The sequence below is a fragment of the Pteropus vampyrus genome, unplaced genomic scaffold (genome assembly GCF_000151845.1).
Source record: "Pteropus vampyrus isolate Shadow unplaced genomic scaffold, Pvam_2.0 Scaffold105, whole genome shotgun sequence".
NCBI lineage: Eukaryota > Metazoa > Chordata > Mammalia > Chiroptera > Pteropodidae > Pteropus > Pteropus vampyrus.
The window spans coordinates 3028235-3042995 of record NW_011888886.1 but is presented as its reverse complement, the minus strand read 5'-3'; the positions used below and the strand labels follow the sequence as shown (position 1 = coordinate 3042995).

Genomic DNA, 14761 nt, shown 5'->3' with positions numbered 1-14761 from the left:
GCACCTGGTCGGCCGCTGGCAACAACAGGCGACAGGCAGGAGGAAGAGGCTTCAGCGCCCGCCCCGCACGGCGGCTTCACACAAACACAACAGGGGGCTCTGGGGGGACGCGCGCCCGCTAATTTAAAAACAACGCGCTCTAAATTATGTGCGCCGCGGCGGTGGCAGACGGCCGGGAAACGGAGGAGGCGGCGAAAGCAGCATCGTTGCGCCATCCTAACGGAAATAACGGCGTCTGTGGATTTCTCACTTTATTTTTCATGTTCGGATTTTAAATCGCGGAGGGACTGTGGGCATACAGCTTCGGGGAGGGACGACGCCCCCCCACAACCACGTTTGCATGAATAGCGCCGTTCACGGACACACGACGCCCCGTGATGTGGCGGCGCCATCGCTCACTCAGCCACGTCGCCGTGGATCTTTTTACGGCCTCTGAAGAATCACCTTTGTGAATACTTCTGCGGTACACATCTCTGTGTACAGAACATGACGTCCTCGGGCCAAATTCTCAAAAGTGGACTCACGGAGCCGAGCAATACACATTCGCGGGCTGCTTCTAGATGGTCTAAGCGTGTCGACTTACCATGACATTAAGGGCATATGAACGTACTGGTTTTATTAAACCCTTAGCTCTGCTGGATACCGTCATTTAGGTTGGTACCAATCATTTGAGAAAAACTTTGTTGGATTTACTAATTTGCATCTCTTTGATAACTAGTGAAACTGAATACTTTCAACAATGTGTTTCCTACAGCTATTCTCTGGTTTGTATGTCCAAATTTTATATTTGTGAGCGCTGGAGGACAGAGCATCACCTCGATCTAGAAGGCGTGTTCCAGGCCGGCTCCACCCAGCACCAGCTTTGGGGCCTCAAGCTCTCTCATGTGAAAAAATGGGGATCACACCGTCCACTCACCCGGCTGTGTCAAAACCTGATGAGATTAGCTGCTACAGCTCCCATCGTTAAAATCTTCCCCCTGAGCCCACATCTGCCAGCCAGCAAAGGCCCCCGGGAGAGCTGTCCGTGACACACTTGTTTTCCCACCTCCGTTTTCCCGGACCCGGTCCAGTGCGGCTTTTGTCCCCACGCTCCTCAAACACCACCCATCGAGGCTGCCGATCACTTCCACATGCCCAAACCCAACTCAGCCCTTGGCCGGCAAGTCACTGGTGCGTTATCGCTATAGACTTTGACTCCGTATTTCACTCCCACCCTCCAGAGCCGGTCAGCGGTGGTCAGTGACGAAGGCTCGTGCGTGTCCCCCCTTTGGGGAGCACTCTCCCGGGGGCTCCCCGGAAGGGGAGGGAGACTCACCCAGCTGGACGAGATAGTAGACGGTGAGCAGGAGCTGCATCTCCTGCGAGATGGGCTGCGCGGCGCAGGCCCCGTGCTGTTCGTAGGCGCGTGAGACGGACTGGGAGTTCTGGTAGCACGTGTACAGCAGCGGGCTCACGACCACGTCGTTCAGGTTCCCGCAGAGGTAGGGGAAGTTCCCGTGGCCTGTGGAGGAACAGCATCCACTTGGCGCTCGGCGCTTGGTGGCTGGCCTTGGCCACAGGGGCCCGAGGGGTGTGCGTCTCTGAACGCAGGTGCACTAAGGCGCGCAGGCGAGTGGCCCCTGGGGGACTTAGCGCCGTTTTCTGGGGAAATCCCAGCCTCCGGCCCTCGCAGATCTGATCGAGGGCCCCTGCTCTGACAGCTGAGCGGGGTCGGGCCTACGCAAGTCGGGGAGGAGCCAGAGGAGCACACACAGTACGGAGCAGGGTTCAGCTTAACACGGAGGGGCTGTGTGGGGCAGGAAGCAGCGAGAACTCGGGGAACCGAGAGGGTGGCCTGTGTCTGAGACGCGTGGCTGTTAGCGCAGGTCTGCGGGCCCCACCCCGACTTCTCCAAGGCTCCTGCTCAGAGCGGATGCTGGAGCAGCGCTGTCCGCACCACCAAGCCCGCACCCCGCCTTGCCCCTTCTCTCAACGCCGTGTCCTGGGGGCCTAACACACGGTGGCCACACTCAGAACGCACGCAACACGGCTGAGGGCTGGCCGTCATTTCAGTCGGCCGACAGGGCCTAGCGGGATGACTGGCCCCGCCTCTCACCCAGCTCAGGACCCAGATTTGCGCCCTTCTTCCTGAATACCCTGTTCATTTTCTGGTGTTTAGGGGGGAGAAAAAGGCGCGCCCTTTCTTCTTCCTTACCAGTTAGACACCTCTCCCTCTTTCCACTCCTCTCTCCTCTGTTCCTACATGACACCTAACACGGCACTGGCTCATTTAAGGACCTCCCGGTGTGTGTGTACGTGTCTGTGTGTCACTATGTGCCCGCACACAGTGCCGGGGGCCATCGTCAGACAAGTCCTACCGAGGCCCCACATTTCAAGGTCATGAAAAAAAGGGATTTCTTCCGCGGAACCAAAAACCTCCCTCCACGTAGCACACGTTAGCCCCGGACACAAAACGGAGATAAAATCTAGCTTTGTTTTATGCTTCTACATGGTGAGCACAGCTATCTCTGCCCCACCAAAATCAGATGTCACAGTCAGAAAACACTAGTGACACAGGGAGACAGCAGGACACCCCCCCAGAGCGGGGCTCCCGGTCTAATAAATGAGCAAAGGGCCGGGACCCAACTAACCCGCGGCGCTTAGCGCCGGGCCTGCTGCCCCAGCGGCAGCTCGGTGAGGCTGACCGAGCGAAGGAAGGGACACAGGAAGGGCAAACGGATGTCGTGGCACGGAACTGTTTTACTCGGGCTCGTGGTGGACATCCGTGACGAGCTCCGTAACCCTTGCCCTCTGACCCGGGGCGATGCCCACGACACGTCTGCTTAGTTCTTTCGTTGCCACGGCAAGGGCTTCAGATCTGCTCAGGACACCCTTGGAGTCACGCTGGAATGACGTCCGGGTGCTGCCTGCTTCTTGTGCAGCCCTTTGGGCCCCCTTCCCCCAACACTTGTCGCATAGTACTCGCCTTTAAATATCACCGGCTTGGCCTTGCATATTTTCATCAAGTTGTCGGGGACGGACACTGGTTCTCCAGAGGCCATGACAGGAAAGGTGACCGAAGCTGGTCCCGCCAAGCCAACCTGGGGCATGCAGGACGTTCCCGTGCTCTCTAGGGACACGCCGAGGGTGTTAGGAAGACATGGAGATGAGACGTTCCTCTCCAGCAGACCTGACGTCAGACCTGCCCACAAATCTGCTACACCCTGACGCTTACCCCCGCCGCGGGTGCACCCGAGTCCTGGACTCGCAGACTCCTGAGGTCGAAAGCATCTTTAAGGGCGCTCAGTCCAACCTTCCCCACCAAAGGACCCAGTCCCCTTGTCCCCAATATCCCTGCCAAGTAAGTGGCCAGCCCCTTCTTAAATTCCTATAGGACCTGGGAACTCACTGCCGTACAGCAAACCCAATACGTGGGAAAAGAGCTCGCTCTGTCCAGCCAAAGTCGGCCTCCCGAGTACTTCTCCCCAACACACGTAAAAACGCACGTGCCAGCCAGCAGCACCTCCACCACGAGTGCCTGAGCCTGGGTTTTGGGCAAGGCTGTTGTCACTTACCGTACTTAGCTCTGTTCCCGCCTCCTTGGGAGTAGCCACCATCTGTAGCTGACGGAGATTCTGGAGACCACCCTTTGTGGCGCTTTTTGGGGGGCCCGGAGTTTGACACGACACCTAGACAACATTCAGAGTATGGATTAGGCTGTTACCGGGGACGAGCTTCAATAACACATTCCCCTGACTTGGACACTTATTTGTTGTAACAACAACAACAAAAAATCAGTTTACAATGGGTTTTAGCATCTAGTTTAGTATCTAGGCATAAGAAAACACCCTGTCAACCTTTGTAAATGTTTCATTCCAAACTCATGCGGGTATCTAAGCTTCATCTCAAAGCCTTAGCTCCTTCATCTTTAAAATGGGATTATTAAACCTACTCTGAAAGATGCTTTGATCAGGACTAAAGAGAATATATGTAAAGCACAAAGCCTGAGCCCAATAAATGGTAGCTACCAAGACCCACATCATCACCGTCATCATCATCATCATCATCACCATCATCATCATCATCATCATCATCTTACATTCCAATACGTTCATCTGTGCTGCTGTAGGCAACTGTGTTCAAGCCTCCAGCTCAGTGTCACCATTTGGGGGCAGTACTGATCCACCTGTGCTCCTCTCCCCACCACGGCCTTGAAAGCTAATTTCAGACTTAAAAAAACCAAGGGGAACAGAAGCTGGTGCCCACTGCTGTTAATGAGTCATCCTGCCCACGCTGGATGACAGCATCCACATGACTCACTATGTTCCTGGGTTATTCCAAATATCAAGAACTGGTTATCATATTTTTTGACCAATTTTTGATGCAAAATTCCCCCCATATTTAGAGCTACACGTTCGACCCTGACTGCACGTTAAGCTCATCTGAAAAACATTTAAAACGCTCTTTGCCTGAATGCAGCTCCGTTCCCTGTAACCCAGAAACCCAGCAGGCCAAGGACCCCGGGATCCATGGTGTGTCTAAGGCACCGCGTCGGATCCTCTCAGCCGCCTTCAGAGCAGAAGTCTTTTCTCCAGAGGAGGAGGGAACATTCAGCCAGAAGACTTGTCCGAGATCCCCGAATAATGAGACCAAGCTGGGTTTGGGATTCATATTTATCTGATGTTCTTCCCATGACACCACATTATCCCCTACTTCTCCAGACCTCTAGAGCCCTCCCAATACACAGCCCACAACGAGACAGGCCACCTGCCCCAGGACAGGCTCACGCCACTTCTTGGCACAGATGTGTCACCCAGCCCAAGGGCCCGAGCACAGCCCCATGGACTCAGTAGGCGTCCGCTGACCTGGCCAGACTCTTCTCCCAAGCAGCAGCAATTCCAGGAAGCTTGGAGGCCCCAGCAAGATGGCCCCCCACATCCCCCCACAAACACCTGGACCCAGAGAGGGGCAGGACCCCCAGGACAGGCACGCTACCTAGCGCCGAGGGCCGGGACATGGCCGGCAGCTTGTTCTTCACCAGCTGCTGGGTCTTCGGAGAATCTTTGCCGTTGAAAACAGCCGGACCCGTTGCGGCAGTTTGTGAGGGGTGGTCAGAGACTGGTCCTGAGCAAAGAGGAAGTATGACAGAGGAGGTCAGTCCACGGGACGCTCTGTGAGCCCAGCAAGCAGCAACTTCCTTTTCTTCCATTTTCCCAAATGAGCTTTTCTCTGACGAGTCCCATCGGGGGTTCAGACTCAGTGATACGGCCCCACGGAGCAAACATACACACACACATGTGCACACGCACGCGTGCCGTGCCCCAGGGAGCGCTCCCTGGTGCAGAGAGGACCGGAGGGTTGTGAGTAGCTCCTGAATTCCAGGACTGCCGCTGAAACCGTTCACTCTCCTTCCACCTTCTCTTTCACCCTCCAGAGTTGAGGTTTGGATCAGACACACTCAGGACAGCTGTCAGGTTACCCAGGTCCAGGCTGCTCTAAGGGGCTGCGGCTCCCCGGGTAATTCTGGGGACTCCTGTGGATTCTGGTCTTCAGAGGCTCACTGCACTAGCCATGCGACCTTCCTTAACCTCCCTGTGTTTCAAATTTCTCATCCATAAGATGGGGGCATAATAGAGGTGTTCTGAGGATGACGTGCTTTAAGAGAAGTCAAGTCTGTAGAACAGGGCCTGGCAGGCAGCCAGCACCAGTGAGGATTTGCTATTATTATGATCTTACTTCATTCTTACAACTACCCTGCAAATCGGACAGAAAAGATTTTCTCCAACTTTATAGATGAGGAAACAAAGACTCAAAGAATTTAAATGCGTTGCCCCAAATCGCCCAGCCACAAGGCAGCAGCGCTGGAACTTACACCCAGGGGTGCTGATGGCCAAAACAGTGGGCTCTCCAGTTGCCATGGTGACGGAGGTCCCAGGTGGCCCAGCGCAGTGGGGACAACAGCAAGTGTACCACGTGGGAAGGGAGGCATCTTGCCTCTGGAGGAGAACATGTTCCCAACCCAGCCAGGTGCCACCTCTTCGTTACAGACGCGATGAGCCAGGTGTGGACAAGAGCGTGGCCCACACGCAGGGCCATCCACAGACCCTCTGGGCAGGAGGAGTGAGACCAGCCAACCTCCCCGAGTCCCTGAGACGGCCGCTACCTCCTGTGGTGATAGCTGTCATGTTTATCAGGTCTGTTCAGGATGGCAAAACACCAAGCACATCAGCCGGAAACACCTGCACCTCCCAGTGCCCGTGAGGTTCCAGGCGAGGACCCAGGTGAGCACCAGTGGGCCTCACCTTCCCGGCAGCGCAACGGGAGATGAAGGCCTGATGGCGGTGGCTCATCACGGCCCACCGAGGTGCTCACGCAGAGCCGCGGAATCCTGAGCACATGGCAATGGGCACCGTCTGGTCTTCCCTGCCCCTCCCAGGAGTTCTGTTCCAATACCGACTTAGTCCCCATTACAGAGCAAGCTCTATGCTGCAAACTGGGGGTGCAGAGGAACCCTAACATCCACCCCACCAACAAGGGGATCGCGTTAACACGGCAGACAGGAACGCAGAACACCTTTCCACATTAAAAACATGGCATCCTGTGTGGAGAACTTTGCCCAACACAAGGAGAAACGCAAAGGCATTGTAGGAAGAGGACACAAACTCCTATGTATCCCGAAGGTTTGGCCGCATAACTGAGCGCCGTGCGGATGGCACGCCAGGCCTGCGGGGTGAGCCACCTCACCTGCGTGCTGCGCTCCCATGGGGACGCCCGGGCTAGTTCCAGGAGTGGGCTCACTGGAGGAGGCAGCCTGCGGCCCAGAGCTGTCCAGCGGCGGGAAGAGAGAACCAGAGCCGGTACCGGTGGTGCTGGGCCGGCCTCGGGACTCTAAGGGGTCGAGACGTGTGCGTGAAAACCAGCTCCCCACCACTCTGCCCCAGTTAGGACCGTTTCCCAGGCTGGGGTTTGGCCTCCCCCCCCTCGAGCACCCTCCCATCGTGAGGATCCAAAAGTCTGCAGACACTGCGAAATGTCCCCTGAGAGACAAAACCACCCTGGCTGAGAACCTCTGCCCCAAATGCTTGCCGCAGGAAGGCAGAACACAGTGCGGCCCTCTACCAACTTTTAAACGGCCCACACAATTAGGCTGAGTATAAACTGAACACCTGGAATGCAAAGTAGTGTTTTAATTTCGCAAGGCCGACCTCGCACCTGCCGTCTTGCCTGCTACAGAGCCATCTCTCCCCCAAGTCCTCCCAACAGGCACCCTGGCTCACCTGGAGGGCACCGCCCTCACACGCTCTACCCACTCGAAGCTGAACTGCTCACCTGAGCCTCTCCAACAAATGAGGGGTCCTTTGGTTAGAGCCCCTTGTGCATTGCGGACCAGGTAATACTTCAAGTGTTTCTGCTTCTTGGGCTGAGTGGTCAACTTAAGATTTATGTGACTGGAGAATTCTGTGAAGTAGCAGAAGCCTTTCTTTCCACAGCCAACGCAATTCCCAGAGAAACCTGGAGGAGCAAACGAATCGTCAACATCTCCCACTTACCTCCCAACTCCTCTTCAGGTAACACACAGTCCATCGAGACGCTAACCACTCACGTCCTCTACCACCAACCAGAGAACTGCAAAGGGCAAAGGTCCTCCGCCAGCTTCCACCGGCCCAGAGGTCAAGATGGACACACCTCAGACAGAAGAAGGACCAAGAAGGTTTGGTGATGGAGATGGACACAGGGAAGCTCGGAAGATGGAACTCGCTCAGGGGCACATCGAAAGCCTACACAGAGCGCGAAGCTGACAGGACGAGGACTGTCCCATTCGACTGTCTGCACTGACCGAGGGCCTGCGATAACCTGGTACGCCCCATCCCCTTCAGTGCTGGCCGGCTGCAGCATCTCGGAGCAGTCGGCCGCTGACGCTGGGTACCCTGGGAGACCTCTTGAGTCCAGACTTCCACCCTGGGGTCGAGTGATTTGATTCCGCGAGTTGCTGAGAGGAAATGAAGACAGCGCCACAATGCAGAGCCGGGACGAGGGTGGCGGGTTCCGGGGACTTAGCCGCCAGTGGAGTGGAGACGCTGCATTGGAACGTGGCTGCCGTGGGGTCGGTGTCCTGTGACATGGGGCCAGGACGGGCCTTTCTGGGGGCTGACAGCGGCTCCCGTCAGCTCCGAAGCTCTAGGAAAGCTGTCTACACAGTGGCAAAACCACCTCCTGTGATCTATTAAAATCCAGAGAACGGGCCTGAGAAGAGCTGCAGGAACCGTAAGGTCCATTCAAATGGTACTCATCAGAATGGCTGCCGACCATGAGAGACAGGTGACGGTTGCCTCTTATGACTGTCCTGTTGACAATGTCTCAAGAAGGCCTTCCTTAGGGCCCTGCTTTGCCCATCCATACATCTGGCTTCTATAGCGCAAGTCTCGTTGGGAGGGGAGACCTTGAAACAGAGACTGGTTTATTTCATCATCTTCCCTGGCTGACAAGTTTACAAAAGGTCCTTTCAACTCAGGCCACGAGGGCCACACGGTTCTATTCCTGAGGCTTCTGGCTAGTGCCCAAAATGACATCAGTTGGTGAAGGTTCAAAACTACTCCACGGAGAAATGAGACATCTACATTACAGAGACCTGGTGGACTCTCTGATCTATTTTATTTTAAGCAAGTTTAACATTCCTTAAAAGGCCTGAGAACTAAGGATAAATCTCTTGGTCTAGTCAGAGGACACGTACTGGTTAGTTTAACCTGCCAGAACCCTATTCCCTCTGCACCAGACCAAACAGATAAGGTACCGAAGGAACAGCAAACACTGTGCTCGCTATTGACTTGTCTTAAAGGGACAGGCAGGGAGCTCACATGCACAGAGAAGCAGGGACGTTCCTGCTCATTCACTGTCATCCAGACATGTCGCTCAGCTTAACCCATCAACCAGGACAGAAAAAGCTTCTTTTGAGAAACCTGAGAACCACAGAGACTAAGTAACAGTCCGAAGTAGATACAGAAGTCCAGTGTGAGATTGAAGTCCAGACCCCCAGCATGGCATTCAAGGCTGTCCCCAAGCCCCCCACAACCCTTATCTCCAGCTTTATTTCCTGGTCCTTGTTTCACTACGCCGAGTTCCTCCTGAACTCTCCCCGCCCAGCCAGGTGCACGCTCTTCCTCACCTAAGCCCCACCTGCCCGTCACTCAACGCCCCGCTCAAGCTCCTGCTCCCGAAGGGCTGGGCCTCGCTGCTCTCCAAATCCCTACGGCCTCCTGAACTGCTCAGAGGCCCTTGCAGCTTCTTCCTCAGTGCTGCCGTTGCTGAGATGCGCGTCTTTTCCCCCATAACTGTCCCATGCTTCCAAAGCACCGGGATCGTGTGTGACTTCGGGGAGGCGTGAGTTGCGTCTGTGTACGTAAGTGCACGTGCACAGACTAGCGCCCGGCAGACGGCAGACAGTCAGCGCGTGTGGGGACGGAAGGAAGGAGACGAGAAACAAGGTGACTACGATAGTGAACGCCGGGAGACTTCCATGTACACTCTGAAGTAATCATCGAACGTGTTTACTGATTCTTTTGTCTCCAACCTGGGAACTGTGAGATAAATGGCTCGGCTGCCATCTAGGAATAAGGCCCTGAGAAACCTCCCTGGCAGAGACTCTGACCCTGAGTGTTAGAAAGATGAATGAACAAGAAACAGAATTGTAAGGCCAAAGACGCTGAGAGCAACGTGCCCAGGCCAGCACTGCATCCCTTTCCAGAAACAGCGAACCAGATCACAGACCTTTGTCCCACAAGAAATGTGGGCCGTGGGGCCATTTCAGAAGCAGGACAGGAACCACAGACCACAAGGAGCCCCTCCCTGTGGTTCAGGACACCTGGGGCTTTTACTTAGGGAGCCGGCAAGCACACTGCTCTCCTGCTTTGGCAAAAATGTTCTGGCCGGGACAATCAGCTACTCCTCTGAGCGATGACCCTGGGTCACGGAGGCCCAACCCAGGAAACCACAGGACGGCTTAGCAACCAGCCCAGGAGACCAGGAAAGGGTTTAAACCACCCCAGCTTTTAAACCACCAAAATCGCCCTGAGGATGTGGGAGTCCTCTTTAGAAGGCCGGCCTAGAAACATGCCATGCAGTCCAAACCCCCAAATTCCTGCCAGGTACAAACAGTAGACCCAAGAGAAATCATCCCTTCGGTGTGCCATCCCATGGGAAATGTCCCATAAACACGAACGCTTCGTGACCACACACATAGTGGCACGGCGATTTCTCCGCAGGCCCTGCGTAGCTGCATTTAGCAGCTGCGGGTGGCATCTGTTTAACAGGTGCACGCTGAGTGGGTGCCTGTGTGTGTCAGCCGCCAGCCGGGCTCTCCCTTCTGTTGGAAGGAGAGCCCCTGCCCTCTCTCCGGCCCACTTCTCTGCAGTCCAGCACACACACACCTGCAGATCGGAGGGGTCTGGGCTCAAAGCCTGCCTCACTGGTTACGTACGTGACCATGGCAGGCGAATGAACACCTCTGTGCTTAGCTTTCTCCATCTGCAAACGAGACAACAGCAGCGAACATCTACGGCACACCGACCATTTGCCGGGCACTGCGCCAAGCACTTTCCATTACGAACATTCCTGTTTAAACTTCCTGAAGCCCTATAAAACGATTCGTAGGTCCACAGTTCATGGAGGAGGGAGTCATGGCAAAGGGAGAAAGTAACTTGCCCACAGGTACAGGGTAGGAAGCGTGGGAGTTGGGACTGAACCATTCCGCTATGCTGTCTCCTCACAAAAATCCATCTCAAAGGAGCACAAAAGAGTAAAGTGCCCACTATGTGTCCAGCACATAGCAGGTGCTCAGCATGTGTCATTTCTCCTTCCTCCCCCTTGAACGGGCACAGCTGTCTTAGAGAGCAGAGCGTGAGGTGGGTCAGGAGACTCCAGTCTGACTCTACCTAGGCCCTCGCAGCACCGGGAGACGTGACGGATGTGGCTTGCTCGATCCAGGCTGCAGTTTCCCAACCATAAAATGCAAGATGAGGACTAAATGGGCCTCACGTTTCCTTCCAGAACCAAAGTGATGATTCTTCTTTGAAGCATCCACAGCAGATTCCTTCCGACACGGCAGTTGGTCTCCGAGCACACGGCGTATGAAAGGCTGCAGGGTGCCCATCAGGAACAAACTCCAGGGGGACTGACGACCCGACCTCTGGAGGTTTGCAACTGCGTAATTATCTGGAACCCTGCAACAGGCTCATAGCTAGCGCCCTGCCTCAGTTTCTCTTTTTTAATAAAAATCAATTATTCATGTGACCTACAAGAGATCTTTCTGAAACACAAATTAAAATGGTCATCACCTCATTTTGAACACTCCTGATGTTTCTTTAAAATATAAACTATAAAGGAAAAACTCGGAAAGAAGGTCATAAGTGAAGAGAGACAATAAAAACAAGAGACTTGAGAGACACAGCAACCAGATGCTCTGGGGAGTCTCATTTGGATCTTGATTCAGGAAAACAACTGTAAAAGAAATTACAAAACAAAATTGGAACACCCCGGAGGCTTGAGAATATAAAGAAATTACTGTTAAATTTTTTAGGTCTGATGATGGTATTGGATTTCCAACAAAAAAGAACCTTATCTTTCAGAGACCACACTGAATCATTTACAGATGAAATAACATGCTGTCTGGGATTCGCTTCAAAATAATTTGGAAGGTCGAGAAGGAGGAAGAGTTATAAGTGAAACGGGGCTGGCCGTGTGCTAGTAAGTAGAAGAGACAGAAGACTGAGAGACTAGACTATTACACCCCTCTCTCTCCCCAAGTGCTTTGAAAATGACTTCCCGGAGACTGCAGCCTTTTCTAAGGGGACCCGACGGAGCCCGTCCCGGCAGCCTCTGCTCCAGACACAGGGTGTTCCCACCACCCCTCCAGCGTGCCGAGTTCCTTCACACAGGACGAGACGCCTCTCGTCCCATAGGACACGAGCACCGGGGCCACGTCATCTGCGTGCACATTCAGGACCTGCCACTTACTAGCTGGGTGACCCTGAGCGAGCTGGTTGGCCTCTCCGTGCCTTTGTTTCTTCACATGTAAATGCGAGATAATAACGTTCCCACGTCACCGGGTTCTTTCCCAACAGTTCCTGGCACGTAAGTCTCACTAAAGTAGCTGCTGTTCGTGCTCTTCTTCAACTGGCAGAATCCCACCTGTGTTTCTGGGCCCGACTGGAACACCCCATCCTCTGAGATGGCTTTCCCGTCACTGGCAGGTGTGCAGAGCAATTTAAACCCCGGCTGTAGCATGCTGCACAGAGGTTTAAATAACTTTATTTCTGCGGTCATTTGTGTGCTTCTCCGAGCCTCTGTTTGCCTGTGTTCTCCTCCCAGACACCAAGCTCCCCAGGAAGGCCCCGGTCTGACTTGGCCTTGGGACCCCAGGCTGAACTTAAGGGCTACCCTCAGTTTGGGGTTATACATTCCAAAAATACTTCATTATTTGCTTGCTGAACACACAAAAAACTCATTTACTCCCATCTAAGAAAACTTTCGGACATTCTGCTTAGATGTTTTCTTCTTTTATGTCTTTGCTATCGGCAAAGTTAGATGAATTACCATTTAAAAAAAACTGAAACACGCACCTGGATTTTAATCTTTCAACTTCCTCAGACAAAATCCCTCAGTTGATTCAAAGTCACTAAAACGAGACCCTCTTTATTATAAGTCATGGGGGTGGGGAGGGCCTAAAGCCTTTGGTTCCCCCCGAGATAACCCACAGCTTCCGTTTTATAGGTCAGTAAAGAGCGCTGAGCCCTGGCCCCCCGGAGGGCCGCCAGCCACCTTGTCCTGTGCCTCCATCAGGGTTAAGTGCAGGAAACCTGAACGGCAGTAAGTGTGCAATCTGAGAGCATAAAGCTATTTTAAAAGAAGGAAGCATAGTTGTTACCACCGGCCCGCGCCCCCCGCCTCTGATGGCTTTCTGGCGAGCGATTAACAAAGACGCCACTTCCCCTGTGCTCATGGCCTGGGGAGCTGAAGCCCCGACAGGGCCGGGGGTGAAAGCACCCCGTCTCCACAGTCCAAGACGCAGCACCCCCTCGACTTACTGCCCTCACAGTCGCAGTGAGGTGGCAGTCAGGCAAGCCCCTGCCACACCAGATCGAACGCTGACCAAGGCACTGCGCCGTCCCCCTGCCACGGCTCCTCCTGAGCGGCCTTGTACCCAAACGAAACCTAAGATGGAGTGACTCTGGGAGCTGCTTCGTTGGAGTGAATTTTCTGAGATGATTCTCGTTTCCATGAACGAGGTACAAGCAGCCCACGAACCTGCCTGAAAAGAGAGTTGGCTTAAACTTTTTCTCTCCCTGGTCACTGTCCCGGGGCCGAGTCTGTCCCTCCCGCCAGCATCCGTCCGCCTTGTTTGAGAGTTTGCACAGGGCATGTCCTGCCCCCACCCCACATGGTGGGAGCTATTTCTTTTTCTCCTCTGAGTCAGCCTCACTCTCTCCCCTCCCCCACGCCTCGGTCCTGCGCTCAGAGCCTCAGACTAAGTGTGCTCGATAAACACCCACTGCGGGGAAGGAGTTAACCTAGAAGTTTCTCCCATAAACGCTCGCAATCCGACTCACTTCTACAATGAAGGTGGTTCCTGAGGCTACCTCTGAAATAGGTAACTCATCACAAACCCTCCTGCCTGCCCAGCTACCATCCAAAGGAGACACCAGGCCAGGTGAAGGGGGCCAGACTCCGCAAGGGCCAGCAGCACGTGTGGACAGCCTGTCCCTACTGTATGGATGAGGACAGAGGCCCGGACGCCACAAGCAACCCGTGGCCAGACGCAGGGCTGAAACCCAGCTTTCTGGGCTCTTGGTCCAAACCTCGCATCTCCCCTGATTTTGCTCCACTAATGGGGGGCTGGGCTGAGCACAGGGCCCGGCGCTCAGTGAGAGCTCAGTAAGCGTCTGAATGAGTGGGAGGCAGGCTTAGCAAGCTTTGGCCTCCACTCTGTGCTGACGTCGGGGTCTTTGTGAGCCAGTGGTTATTCGAAAGATCAAAGCTGTGACTTCCCCCCATGTTGACCTTAACCAAGATACGGGACCATGAGGTATGGTGATAAAAGCGTAGAATTTGGAGCCCTGAAGACCTGAGTTCTGGCCACATACCCTTGGGCAAGTTCATTAACAGGTCCACAGCCACCTATGAAACCAAAATAAGAATGACAGCTCCTGAGAGGTGACAGGGAACCCAAAGGAGAGAGTGGACAGAGGGTTGCTGGCGGCTACTGAGGACGCGAACATTCTGGAGCCAGGAACACACGCTCAGCCTTGTTCTCCTTCTGCCTCATGTCTCATGACTTCCGGGAGGGTCTAGGACAGGATTTGGGTCCCATTCCTGACGCGAGTAAGCATTTAGGGCAGGCTTGATGAATACAGGTACAAAATAATAAATACTCAATGACGGGCTTTCTACCAGAAGACAGTCACGTTTTATAATGACTCTCATTTGCATTCCATTCCATGAAGAAAGTCTACCGAAAGACCTCAGCGGGGTGTGTGTTATGCTGATGAAGAGGCTCCAAAGGTGGCCTACCTGCCGCCATCACAGGCCTCCCTCATCCTCACCCCGCACGCAGACGGGGCCGTGGAGACGAGCCAGGGAGAAACTTACCGAGAAGAGCGTTGTGCCCATTATCATCCGGCAAGAACCGCTTGTCAACGGCACACACCAGGAGGTGGTCCGGCAGGCTCGGGGACTTGGCCCCCACGAGGAGAAAGCCTGTGGGGACGTCGATGGGCTCGCTGGAGACAGA

The 14761-nt window shown here is 54.4% G+C and overlaps 1 protein-coding gene across 1 annotated transcript in view; it reads right to left on the bottom strand.

Annotated features, from left to right (window-relative positions):
* GREB1 (growth regulation by estrogen in breast cancer 1) overlaps positions 1–14761 on the bottom strand; it is a 77992-nt gene that overhangs the window by 57239 nt on the left and 5992 nt on the right. Inside the window, exons 3-9 of the mRNA XM_023533605.1 lie at positions 14620–14761; positions 7309–7491; positions 6724–6867; positions 4975–5103; positions 3555–3668; positions 2966–3109; positions 1316–1501 (exon numbers count right to left, since the gene is read on the bottom strand). The exon at positions 14620–14761 is cut by the window's right edge and continues 7 nt beyond it. Of these exons, the coding sequence (XP_023389373.1) occupies positions 1316–1501; positions 2966–3109; positions 3555–3668; positions 4975–5103; positions 6724–6867; positions 7309–7491; positions 14620–14761 (1042 nt within the window). The remainder of the gene's footprint in view (positions 1–1315; positions 1502–2965; positions 3110–3554; positions 3669–4974; positions 5104–6723; positions 6868–7308; positions 7492–14619) is intronic.